Source organism: Peromyscus californicus, unplaced genomic scaffold (genome assembly GCF_007827085.1).
Source record: "Peromyscus californicus insignis strain IS unplaced genomic scaffold, ASM782708v3 Scaffold_9__1_contigs__length_137607984, whole genome shotgun sequence".
Taxonomy (NCBI): domain Eukaryota; kingdom Metazoa; phylum Chordata; class Mammalia; order Rodentia; family Cricetidae; genus Peromyscus; species Peromyscus californicus.
Window position 1 is genome coordinate 47,046,285 of NW_026294617.1, and position 14,084 is coordinate 47,060,368.

Consider the following 14,084-nt stretch of genomic DNA (forward strand, 5'->3'; position numbering starts at 1 on the left):
GATGAAATGGGGAAGATACTTCAAGATTAAATAATTTCCCTAGATCAAGAGTTGTTTTTAAGACAGGACATTTTCTAGGAAACAGTTCTATGAAAAGAAATTACAATTTCTGAAAATTCCAAACCACCATATCACTTCATATCTGTTAGAATGGGTATTATAAAAGCCACAACAATAGAGAGAGAAAAATGTCAGTGAAGATGTGGGAAAACTGGAAATGAGAATATTTATACACCGCTTGCTGTTAGTAGTAACGCAGAATGGTGTTGCTGCATAGAAGAGCATGGAGGAATCGCAAAAAATTATAAATAGATCTCCAAGTGAGCGAGGAATTAACCCCACTTGTGGGAAGCACTGGTTTCAGCATCTCAAGGAAACATTAGCATTCTCATAGTCATTACATCACTACTCACAGAATGTGGAATCAGTCTGATGAGGAGATAAAGCAAATGTGGTGTATGTGACTCACAGCATGACAAATGGGGGAGGGAGGGAGGGAGGGAGGGAGAGGTCATTTAGCCTTAAGAAAAGAATGAAAGACAGAAAAGAAAGCCCTGCACATCTGGAAGACAGACTAGGTGAAATAAGGTGGCCACCAAAGGATAAGTATTGCAGAATTCTACCAGTGTGAGGTGACCGGAATAATGAATCTTACAGAAGCAGACAGCAGGACAGTGGTTGCCAGAGGCAGGGGGAAAGAAATGGATGTAAAGTTTCAGTAATGCAAGATGAGTGAGGTCCAAAGCTCTTCAGTGTAACACAGTGCCTATAGGGAACCAGTTACCAATTTGAGAGCAGAGGTTTCGTGTTAAGTGTTACCACAAATAGAAACAGTAAGAGTGCCTAGCATGGGTGAGACTGTGTCTTGCCCATCTCTCTGTCAGGACTTCTGGTAGATCCTCTAATATGTCAATCATTCCCACCCCAGAGTCTTTCTACTTGTCTGTTCTGTCACAGTTAGTTACCCACACGGCTACTCCTTCAGAGCATGTGTCATTAGCCAACGTTGGCTTTACATTTGTTTACTGACTTGTTCTTATGTACTGCATTGTTTATCTTGATCACCAAGATGTTGTATTTTGTACTTGTATTTTGAACTTCTAAAAAAGTACTTGGTCAATAATATCAATAAAAGTACTGCACTCAATAATATCTGCTTAATAATTTCATCTGTGGAATAGTGATGCCTTAATAAAATAGTTTGATGTACCATGGCATTACAAAACACTGGACATATTTATTTTTTATACATACTAATATGGGCTAGATTTTTACATGTAAGATTAAAACTATTCACACCCTCCTTTTATTTCATTAACTTAAAATATTAGTTGAAAAATACATAAACAAAGTAAGTGACATAATGAATAACATTTACCATATTACTAAATGAATAGAAAGGGAGTATTAAACATGTTTAAAAACTTAAGAACTAATACATATTTTGGAACCATAATCTTGAAAAAAGATTCTCTGATGAATACCTAAAGATTTATTTACCACTGGTCTTAGATATTGAAACAACATATATTTGTTCTGTTAGTATAACAATTTTAGTTCTTATTTAACTTGTTTAGAACAAATCATGGAATTCATAATTTTTCCATATAATGCTAACTTATTAAGAGATGAAGAGGGCTCGAGAGATGGCTCAGCAGTTAAGAGCACTTATTGCTCTTCCAGAGGACCTGGGTTCAATTCCCATCACCCACATGGCAGCTCACAACTGTCTATAACTCCAAGCTCTGACACCCTCACACAGACATACATGCAGGCAAAATATCAATGTACATTTAAAGAGAGAGAGAGAGAGAGAGGGAGAGAGAGAGAGAGAGAGAGAGAGAGAGAGAGAGAGAGAGAGAGAGAGATAGAGATAAAGAAATGAAAGTTCATAAAAATCTCATAGCGTTAAAACTGCATGAAAATTTGACATGAAAAACTGTAAAGACAGACTTACTTTTTTCATCAGCCTTGTCTTTGATTGCTATGGTGTCATTACTCAGGGACACGGTCTGTGCATTCAGAATATCTGTTCTCATTCCAGGAAACTTTGGAGAAGAAATGAAGCGCCCTTCATAAGAATGCAAATAGATACCACCACCATCTACCAGAAGAAAATGTCTAAAAAAAGAAACAAAAGGCTTTTTTAAAAAAACAGGAAGATACTATATTTCATTTCTGTATTAAAGAAGAGTTTATCCTTTGGGGAGAAAATCTAAATCCTACAATTATAATAAGTATATAGATGAAGACTGAAATATTAAAGAAATTGAAAGGATTTGTTTTGATTTGTTTTCTGGGCTTTTTGTTTTGTTTTTTAAATAGAAGTAGAGAAGAAAATAAAAGTGTTCAAAGTCACAAGTCTAGCTACTAAAATTTTGATTTCATTTACATTATGCCCTCAACTCATTTCTTTTCCTGGGAAGGAAACCCCATGCAAAGGCAATTAGAAAATCCTCCAGTCTTCCAGTCATGTATGTTAATGTAAGACGCCATTTGCTCCATGAAACAGTACGGATATGTATTTCATAAACACCGATTATGTAAAAGATAAAAACCAAGTGCTGGTTAGAGTCAAAACCAAAAATGACTCAAAAAATAATTTCAGTGCCAGCATTTATGAAAGTGAGATGCTTCTGATTTTAAAAGTATGTATTAATCATCAGTATGTATTCATATCTAAACACTCATCCATTTTTGCAACAGGCATTCAGTTCATTCATAGGGTACAGCTAAGGGTCCTTGTAGTTCATTTTTTCTTAAACATTTTATGGCCAATATAGGTTTCTTTGAAAATTCACATACTATAAACAATAAAGAAGAAAACAAAGACCTCAATGTACAGAAATCAATTCAAAATAGATCTCTACCTGATAAAGATAATAACCGCAAACAAGGTATGAATATACCAACATTTTTAACTATTTTTTTTTTCAGCATTGGGGGTTGAACCTGGGCTCTCCATATATGAGACAAGTGCTCTACCACTGAGCCGTTCCCAAAGCTATTAACTCATCCTGTGTCTGTGCGTGCATACAGACATGCATGTACTACAGCTCACCATATGTGAAGGCCAGAAGACAATCTCAGGTGTAAGTCCTTGCCTTCTACCTTGTTTAAGAAAAGAATTCTTAGTACTGTACAGCTGCATACACCAGGCTAGCTGACCCACACACCTACGCAGGTTCTCTTAGCTCCACCTCCAATGTCATCATAGGAAGGCTGGAATTACAGATGTGTGCTACCACACTCAGTTTACTTGGGGTCTGAACTCCCATTTGTGTGGTACGCATTTTGTCCATGGAGGCATCTCTCCAACCCCTAACTCCTTTTGAATAAACATTTTGTTTCAAATTATTCACTGTTGTTCTTTGTGGGGAACAGAGATTGTGAGACAGGGTCTCTCTATGTAGCCCTGGCTGTGAACTTTCTGTGTAGATCAGACTGGCCTCAAATTCAGAAATCCATGTGCCTTTGCCTCCCAAACACTGGGATTAAAGGCATGTACACGTCTGGCTATTATTCGGTTTTAAATAGTATCTATAATGTACATTCATTTCTGTCTACTTATTTTAAAATATACTTTCTAGAAGTATAAAGGATCAAAGAGCATATACCTCTTAAAATAAAATATATATCATCAAATGGTCTTAGAAAGGTTACATGGATGGATGTACACTACAACTATATTTGTATTCCTGTTTTCTTAATACTGAAAATAACACTTTTGAAATTTGATATTAAACATCCAAATGTCTAGATACAGAAGTAAGTATTGATTTGAGAATTGCTAATTGCTCTAAGTATAGGTTAGTGGCTAATGAATACCAAGTGTACATACACACTCTGGTTAATACTTAAGGATGGGTATTAATTTAATTAAAATATTTGGTCCTTATGAATCAGTATATGGCCACACATTACTCAACGAAAATGGTATTTTCCAATTTTAACTAAGAGAAACATCATTAATATATTCTTTCTTTGTGTCATTACCGAAAGCATTTGTTTCTTTTTTTGTTTTTACACTGTACCAAAATCAATTCAGAACAGACCGAATACCTCAGCGTGAGACCTGTCACTTTGAAACTGCTGTACAAAACATAGGGAAATTACATTAAGATATGGTCATAGACCAAACCCTCTGAAAAGGCCTCTGATGACCCAGATAGTAATAGTGAGAACTGACAAATCAGGAGGGGCGGGGGTGGCTGTTGGTAAACTGCTCTTCCCGTAGGCATGAGGACCTGAGTTCAAATCCACAGCACAGAAAATGCTGGGCACAGCAGTGTGCTTCGTAATCCCAGCACTGGAGAGGTAAAGACAGGTGAATCTCTGGGGTGCCCTGGCCAGGCAACCTAGCCAAATTAGTACACCCCAGCCAGGTTCAGTGAGAGATTCTATTTCAGTATGGTGCAGGAAAGCCCAGGAGGCCTCAATCCTACACAAACAAGTACAAGCAACTAAGGAATGCTGAGAGTGGGGGAAACAGTCTTTCCTCAAGGAAAAGCACACCAATTGGTTATCCAACACCAAATGGTCAGCCCTGAAAACATACATACAAGTAACATCATACAGATAGCAAGATGTATTTAGAAATGTGTGTGTGTGTGTGTGTGTGTGTGTGCGTGCAGATGCACTTGCAGCACAAGCACTATATGTGTGTGTAATTATGTATAATATATACATACACATGCAAATACATGCAGCAACAATTAATAAAAAAGATCATGAATTTGAAAGAGAGCAAAGAGGGATAGATGGGAGGAGTTTGGAGGGAGGAAAGGGATGGAGAAATGATGTCATTATATTATAATCTCAAAAATAAAAGACATAATAAAAAGTATGGCAGAGAACATGAGATGAAGACACTAGGCATGAACAAATGTGCACATGCATCTGAATGCACCCACTCCTACCTACACACACACACACACACACACTCATATACACACATATGTGCATGTATACATGCATGCACATGTGCACACACACCACACACACATACATATAAACACCACCATGATCAACACTACAAGCATTTCCTATCATAAATAAGACATCAGCATTTAAACTTCTCATGAGGAAATACTCTTTCAATGGGTAAACATCTCTGACTATATAATAAGATCAGAGGCAGGCAGTAACTAAACTATCTTTTACATAATTATTTATACCATCAACACATACTTAAACTATGAACATATTCAATAAACTTATAAATAATATATAAATTTATTTGGAACTGTTGGGATAAAAGACAGTTGGGAAGTAAGACTTTTAGATAGCTGGTCTCTTACCTTCTGAACAGCAAAATGACTTGTATTTAAAAATTACAACATAATGAAAGCATGTTTCAATTTCATTAAACATGTGACAAAGCTCGATGTTGCATTTCCTTGATCACTCAGGATCATCTTTCTGATGACCATGTTCCTCAGTAACTAAATGACAGTTTGGATCCTCCTGAGAATCTGCTGGAGCTCAGAAGAAGACAAGACAGCCACCGCACTGTGCCTTCGACTTGCTCGTCAGTCCCCTCCCTGTCTGTGAGTGTAGCAGCTAGTGCCCAGAGCATCAGGTCCTGCTCTGGTTTATTTACAAAAGGATCTAGGTTGGAAAACCTGCTAATGAGCAGTGTGAATGGAGAAGAAAACCTGCTAATGCCTAGGTGATAGGAGAAGAGAGGAATAAAGGGTGTGGTTTTGGTGCAGAGGTTTTATATACGTTTGTTTTAGGTAAATAGCAACTACATTTCCACTCTTCATTAAGTCTTATTGTATAGTTTTTCGACACTTGACCTTGGCCAAAATGTGTAGAAGCAATTGTCGACCTTTTCTAAGTTTGATCTCTGATTCAGTAGGGAATCATTGTACTTAATAAAATGATTGACATTTTTTATTTTTTAAAATTGTGGCTCCTGCCACTTCCTAAATATAACACCAGTAGCACAGACACTGAAAACAACAATTAATAAATGGGACTTCCTGAAATGGAGATGCTTCTGTAAGGCAAAGGACACAGTAAATAAGACAAAATGACAGCCTACAGAATGGGAAAAGATCTTCACCAACCCCACATCTGACAGAGGGCTGATCTCCAAAATATATAAAGAACTCAAGAAACTAGACATCAAAATAACAAACAATCCAATTAAAAAATGGGCTGTAGAGCTAAACAGAGATTCGCAAAGGAAGAATTCCAAATGGCTGAAAGACATCTAAGAAACTGCTCAGCATCTTTAGTCATTGGGGAGATGCAAATCAAAACAACTCTGAGATACCATCTTACACCTGTCAGAATGGCTAAGATCAAAAGCACTGCAGACAGCTTATGTTGGAGAGGATGTGGAGCAAGGGGAACACTCCTACACTGTTGGTGGGAATGCAAACTGGTACAGCCTCTTTGGAAATCAGTATGGTGGTTTCTCAGAAAATTGGAAATCAATCTTCATTAAGACTCAGCTATACCACTCTTGGGCATATACTCAAGGAATGCTCAATCATACCACAAGGATATATGCTCAACTATGTTCATAGCAGCATTATTTGTAGTAACCAGGACCTGGAAACAACCTAATGGCCCTCAACTGAAGAATGGATTAAGAAAATGTGGTATATATACACAATGAAGTACTACTCAGCAGAGAAAAACATTATGAAATTTGCAGACAAATGGATGGGACTAAAAATATCATCCTGAGTGAGGTAACCCAGACTCAGAAGGAAAAACATGGTTTTATATTTAGGAAGTGGCAGGAGCCACAATTTTAAAATCCTCATAAGTGGATACTAGATGTAAAGCAAGGGATAATCAGACAACAACCCACAACTCCAGAGAAGCTAGCTAACAAGAAAGACCCAAAGAGGGACTCATGGATCACCCTGGGAAGGGGAAATAGTTGAGCTCTCCATGAGTAAAGTGGGGATGAGGGGTGGGCAATGGAGGGTAAGGGATAGGGGATGAGAACATAAGGAAATGGGATAGTTGAGCTGGAACAGGGATGGAGAGGGAAAGCAATAAGAGATACCATGAGGGAGACATCATGGGGATAAAGAGAAACCCAGTGCTAGGGAAGTTGCTAGGAATCCCCAAGGATGACCCCAGCTTGGACTACTAGAAATAATGGAGAGTGTGCCTGATCTGAACTAGCTTATCCCAGTGATCAGACCGGTGAATACCCTAACTGTCATCATAGAGCTTTTCTCCAATGACTGATGGAAGCAGACACAGACATTTTATTTTCAATATCTTTTTAAGAATATAAAGAAGTTCTAAGAATAAAACATTTCATTACCACTGATCTACTTTGTTTTTAATTCTTAAACATATAACAGAAACAGACTTGTAGTGGGTAGCTGTTCCAGCTTTGATCTGCAAGTACTACCCCCACTGAGTCTTCCGTAACTGTCACGCCTACAAGGCGGGGCTGAGACAGGAGCACTTAAGATCCGAGATCCGGATGTGCTGGCTCTCTTGGTTCCTGGATCCTGGACACTGGAGGTAGATCAAACAGAGTTCTCCAGAGAACACTGCTGGACTGCACTACACCTCTCCTGGACCCTGTAACCTATCCCTTTATTTGTAAGTTACCCCACAAAATAAACCTCCCTTTCAACTATATGGAGTGGCCTTAGTACTACAACCAATACAGACTGATCCCAAATGATGACTATATCATTTTGTGAGATTTTTTAGAAAGATGTATTTTGCCAGGCATGGTGCTGTACACCTTTAATCCCAGCATTCAGGAGGCATCACTGTGAGTTTGAGGCCAGCCAGGTCTACAAAGTGAGTTCTTGGACAGCCAGAGCTGTTACACAGATATACCCTGTCTCAGAAAAAAGCAAACAAAAAAACCCAACAACCTTAGATATGTATATGCATGTTTTGTCTGCGTGTATCTAAAGGTATGACATGCATGCAGTTCCCATGGAGGCCATCAGAGAACACTGGATCCTCTGGAACTGGAGTTACAGATGGTGTGAGCTGCCATGTGGATGCCGGAGATTGAACCCAGGTCCCCTGCAAGAGCAGCCAGTGCTCTTAATCACTGAATTATCTCTTCAGCCCTTATGAGATATTTTAAAGAGTGTTTTACTGCTGCATGAGGTATCCAATAGTTAAAATATAAACAAATTACCTTTCTGCCTGGAGAATTAAACTAACAGTTCCTTCTTTGAGATCAAATATAAGTGGTGTATTCCAGTTCTTCGTACTAAAATATGAATAAAAAAGACGTTCATTAGCATTTCAAATACTAAACACATTTTAATAAGCAAGCAGTTACTTATCTTAAATGGTAAGTTTAATTTCACAAATTATCACATATATATTTCTATTAAAGCACCTGACAGATTACTCTAAGATTATTCACTCACATGTCTGTATCCTCAACTAAAAAGCAGAGATTCTGTGTCCCCAGCAATAGCACATAACAGGCTTTCAATAAAAAAGCACTCACTGGAGTTGTAGTTCATGAACTTAGGAATCCTAAGAACAGCCCTTATCCTGCTGGCTATTCCCTCTGTGTTTGGGCAGGCCATCTAACATCTCTATTCTGAGAAACAACAACAGCATAGCATAGGATACCATACTGAGGATGGGTTAGGCAGACCTGGATTAAATATCAGGCTGCACCATCTCACTCACGTGACTATAACAAGCTTAGCTTCTGTAGACTAAGAGCTATATAAGTGTCTAACAAAGTGCCTGATACAGATCAGTCACTGAACAAAAGAATGTCATAAGAGCATGATGGCACTAGGTGTAGTGGCACACACCTTTAATCCTAGCACTCAAGAAGCTGAAGCAGGTGAATCTCTGAGTTTGGGGTTAGCCTGGTCTGCATACTGAGTTCTAAGCCAGCCAAATCCACATAGTAAGACCCTGATCCACCCCCACCCCCAAAAACGAGAAGAAAAAAAAAATGCACTGAACATAATTATTTTTCCTATAGCTCTTCTAGTGTTTTGTTGGATTAAAACAAAATTATTCCTGCAAAGTACTCTATAAATGTAAGCTATGACCACGCTTACTCAATAAAGTGACACACAGGTGCACAAATAATTCCTTTTAATAAGATAATATGATTCAAAGACTTGGAAAGCCAGACAAGAAAACAATCCACAGAACATCAAGCCGCTCGCTGGCTTCTTTCTTGACTCTCTGTTGCCTCTCATGCACTTCTGTACTCCCGATGTGACCCCCGCCTCTCCTACTTCAGTACTCCCGATATGACCCCTGCCTCTCCTACTTCAGTACTCCTGATGTGACCCCCGCCTCTCCTACTTCAGTACTCCTGATGTGACCACCGCCTCTCCTACTTCAGTACTCCTGATGTGACCCCTGCCTCTCCTACTTCAGTACTCCTGATGTGACCCCCGCCTCTCCTACTTCAGTACTCCTGATGTGACCACCGCCTCTCCTACTTCAGTACTCCTGATGTGACCCCCGCCTCTCCTACTTCAGTACTCCTGATGTGACCCCCGCCTCTCCTACTTCAGTACTCCTGAGGTAGCCACCGCCTCTCCTACTTCAGTACTCCTGAGGTAGCCACCGCCTCTCCTACTTCAGTACTCCTGATGTGACCCCCGCCTCTCCTACTTCAGTACTCCTGATGTGACCACCGCCTCTCCTACTTCAGTACTCCTGATGTGACCACCTCCTCTCCTACTTCAGTACTCCTGATGTGACCACCGCCTCTCCTACTTCAGTACTCCTGAGGTAGCCACCGCCTCCCCTACTTCAGTACTCCTGATGTGACCCCCGCCTCTCCTACTTCAGTACTCCTGATGTGACCACCTCCTCTCCTACTTCAGTACTCCCGATATGACCCCCGCCTCTCCTACTTCAGTACTCCTGAGGTAGCCACCTCCTCTCCTACTTCAGTACTCCTGATGTGACCACTGCCTCTCCTACTTCAGTACTCCTGATGTGACCCCCGCCTCTCCTACTTCAGTACTCCTGATGTGACCCCCGCCTCTCCTACTTCAGTACTCCTGATGTGACCACCGCCTCTCCTACTTCAGTACTCCTGAGGTAGCCACCGCCTCTCCTACTTCAGTACTCCTGATGTGACCACCGCCTCTCCTACTTCAGTACTCCTGATGTGACCACCTCCTCTCCTACTTCAGTACTCCTGATGTGACCACCGCCTCTCCTACTTCAGTACTCCTGAGGTAGCCACCGCCTCCCCTACTTCAGTACTCCTGATGTGACCCCCGCCTCTCCTACTTCAGTACTCCTGATGTGACCCCCGCCTCTCCTACTTCAGTACTCCTGATGTGACCCCTGCCTCTCCTACTTCAGTACTCCTGATGTGACCCCTGCCTCTCCTACTTCAGTACTCCTGATGTGACCACCTCCTCTCCTACTTCAGTACTCCTGATGTGACCACCGCCTCTCCTACTTCAGTACTCCTGATGTGACCACTGCCTCTCCTACTTCAGTACTCCTGATGTGACCACCGCCTCTCCTACTTCAGTACTCCTGAGGTAGCCACCGCCTCTCCTACTTCAGTACTCCTGATGTGACCACCGCCTCTCCTACTTCAGTACTCCTGATGTGACCCCTGCCTCTCCTACTTCAGTACTCCTGAGGTAGCCACCGCCTCTCCTACTTCAGTACTCCTGATGTGACCACCGCCTCTCCTACTTCAGTACTCCTGATGTGACCCCTGCCTCTCCTACTTCAGTACTCCTGATGTGACCACCGCCTCTCCTACTTCAGTACTCCTGATGTGACCACCGCCTCTCCTACTTCAGTACTCCTGATGTGACCCCCGCCTCTCCTACTTCAGTACTCCTGATGTGACCCCTGCCTCTCCTACTTCAGTACTCCTGATGTGACCACCGCCTCTCCTACTTCAGTACTCCTGATGTGACCCCCGCCTCTCCTACTTCAGTACTCCTGAGGTAGCCACTGCCTCTCCTACTTCAGTACTCCCGATGTGACCACTGCCTCTCCTACTTCAGTACTCCCGATATGACCCCCGCCTCTCCTACTTCAGTACTCCCGATGCGGCCCCCGCCTCTCCTACTTCAGTACTCCTGATGTGACCACCTCCTCTCCTACTTCAGTACTCCTGAGGTAGCCACTGCCTCTCCTACTTCAGTACTCCCGATATGACCCCCGCCTCTCCTACTTCAGTACTCCTGAGGTAGCCACTGCCTCTCCTACTTCAGTACTCCTGATGTGACCCCCGCCTCTCCTACTTCAGTACTCCTGATGTGACCACCTCCTCTCCTACTTCAGTACTCCCGATATGACCCCCGCCTCTCCTACTTCAGTACTCCTGAGGTAGCCACTGCCTCTCCTACTTCAGTACTCCTGATGTGACCCCCGCCTCTCCTACTTCAGTACTCCCGATGTGACCCCCGCCTCTCCTACTTCAGTACTCCTGATGTGACCACCGCCTCTCCTACTTCAGTACTCCTGATGTGACCCCTGCCTCTCCTACTTCAGTACTCCTGATGTGACCCCCGCCTCTCCTACTTCAGTACTCCTGAGGTAGCCACCGCCTCTCCTACTTCAGTACTCCTGAGGTAGCCACCGCCTCTCCTACTTCAGTACTCCTGATGTGACCCCCGCCTCTCCTACTTCAGTACTCCTGATGTGACCACCGCCTCTCCTACTTCAGTACTCCTGATGTGACCACCTCCTCTCCTACTTCAGTACTCCTGATGTGACCACCGCCTCTCCTACTTCAGTACTCCTGAGGTAGCCACCGCCTCCCCTACTTCAGTACTCCTGATGTGACCCCCGCCTCTCCTACTTCAGTACTCCCGATATGACCCCTGCCTCTCCTACTTCAGTACTCCTGAGGTAGCCACCTCCTCTCCTACTTCAGTACTCCTGATGTGACCACCGCCTCTCCTACTTCAGTACTCCTGATGTGACCACCGCCTCTCCTACTTCAGTACTCCTGAGGTAGCCACCGCCTCTCCTACTTCAGTACTCCTGATGTGACCACCGCCTCTCCTACTTCAGTACTCCCGATGTGACCACTGCCTCCCCTACTTCAGTACTCCTGATGTGACCCCCGCCTCTCCTACTTCAGTACTCCTGATGTGACCCCCGCCTCTCCTACTTCAGTACTCCTGATGTGACCACCTCCTCTCCTACTTCAGTACTCCTGATGTGACCACCGCCTCTCCTACTTCAGTACTCCTGAGGTAGCCACCTCCTCTCCTACTTCAGTACTCCTGATGTGACCACCGCCTCTCCTACTTCAGTACTCCTGATGTGACCACCGCCTCTCCTACTTCAGTACTCCTGAGGTAGCCACCGCCTCTCCTACTTCAGTACTCCTGATGTGACCACCGCCTCTCCTACTTCAGTACTCCTGATGTGACCCCTGCCTCTCCTACTTCAGTACTCCTGAGGTAGCCACCGCCTCTCCTACTTCAGTACTCCTGATGTGACCCCCGCCTCTCCTACTTCAGTACTCCTGAGGTAGCCACTGCCTCTCCTACTTCAGTACTCCTGATGTGACCCCCGCCTCTCCTACTTCAGTACTCCTGATGTGACCACCTCCTCTCCTACTTCAGTACTCCCGATATGACCCCCGCCTCTCCTACTTCAGTACTCCTGAGGTAGCCACTGCCTCTCCTACTTCAGTACTCCTGATGTGACCCCCGCCTCTCCTACTTCAGTACTCCCGATGTGACCCCCGCCTCTCCTACTTCAGTACTCCCGATGTGACCACCGCTTCTCCTACTTCAGTACTCCTGATGTGACCACTGCCTCCCCTACTTCAGTACTCCCGATGCGGCCCCGCCTCTCCTACTTCAGTACTCCTAATGCGGCCACTACCAAGCTGCAGATTAGTTGCAGATTTATACATATTGGGTGGGAACTGGAGCAGTTGTTAATTAAATTGAGTATCACTACATTATGAATTACTGGGACTTAGGATATCAATGCAACACTATATTTAATATACTTCATTTCTTTACTCAAAATACTTAGCGCCCACCACATGTTGAGCTAAGCATGGACAGACAGTAGTAAACAAGACACACAGTCTATCTCTACCCCCGAATTTATCAAATGATTAAACTATAAATACATCACAGTATAAATGCAAGCATAATTTTTTAAAGTCCTTATCATAAACTCTTGAGGGTATGAGTGGTCACTTGAGTTTTCTGGATAGTTTAGATGGTAGCGTGCAAAAGCTGGTTTGTGGTAGTTAAATTTTTAAGGATTTTCAAAGTTGACTATTGAATACATCCATTGTCTAAAATAAAATTATATAAACTTACTATGATAGACAAATTATGTTCAAAACAAAGGTAACAAACGCTCAGGACTGATCACCTCAACTTCCTTTATCCCAGTCAACTATACGTATTCCAAGTTCTCTACATCCGTCCTAACTGTGTGGTGGTGATAGTGTACTCTGACTCCAGTTCTCTACAGCCATCCTAACTGTGCAGTGATAGTGTACACTGACTCCAGTTCTCTACATCCGTCCTAACTGTGTGGTGGTGATAGTGTACTCTGACTCCAGTTCTCTACAGCCATCCTAACTGTGCAGTGATAGTGTACACTGACTCCAGTTCTCTACATCTGTCCTAACTGTGTGGTGGTGATAGTGTACTCTGACTCCAGTTCTCTACAGCCATCCTAACTGTGCAGTGTTAGTGTACACTGACTCCAGTTCTCTACATCCGTCCTAACTGTGCAGTGATAGTGTACACTGACTCCAGTTCTTTACAGCCATCCTAACTGTGTGGTGGTGATAGTGTAAACTGACTCCAGTTCTTTACAGCCATCCTAACTGTGCAGTGATAGTGTACACTGACTACAGTTCTCTACATCCATCCTAACTGTGCAGTGGTGATAGTGTACACTGACTCCAGTTCTCTACAGCCATCCTAACTGTGCAGTGATAGTGTACACTGACTCCAGTTCTCTACATCCGTCCTAACTGTGCAGTGATAGTGTACACTGACTCCAGTTCTCTACAGCCATCCTAACTGTGCAGTGATAGTGTACACTGACTCCAGTTCTCTACATCCGTCCTAACTGTGCGGTGATAGTGTATACTGACTCCAGTTCTCTACATCCGTCCTAAC

At 42.9% G+C, this 14,084-nt stretch overlaps 1 protein-coding gene across 5 annotated transcripts in view; it reads right to left on the minus strand.

Moving 5' to 3' along the window:
• The window catches only part of Ift80 (intraflagellar transport 80), a 115,567-nt gene that overhangs the window by 25,681 nt on the left and 75,802 nt on the right, over positions 1-14,084 (minus strand). For all 5 annotated transcript variants that reach the window (XM_052731976.1, XM_052731978.1, XM_052731977.1 and 2 more), the window contains 2 exons: positions 8,144-8,218; positions 1,958-2,121 (listed from right to left, as the gene is read on the minus strand). In XM_052731976.1, coding sequence (XP_052587936.1) covers positions 1,958-2,121; positions 8,144-8,218 — 239 coding nt within the window. The remainder of the gene's footprint in view (positions 1-1,957; positions 2,122-8,143; positions 8,219-14,084) is intronic.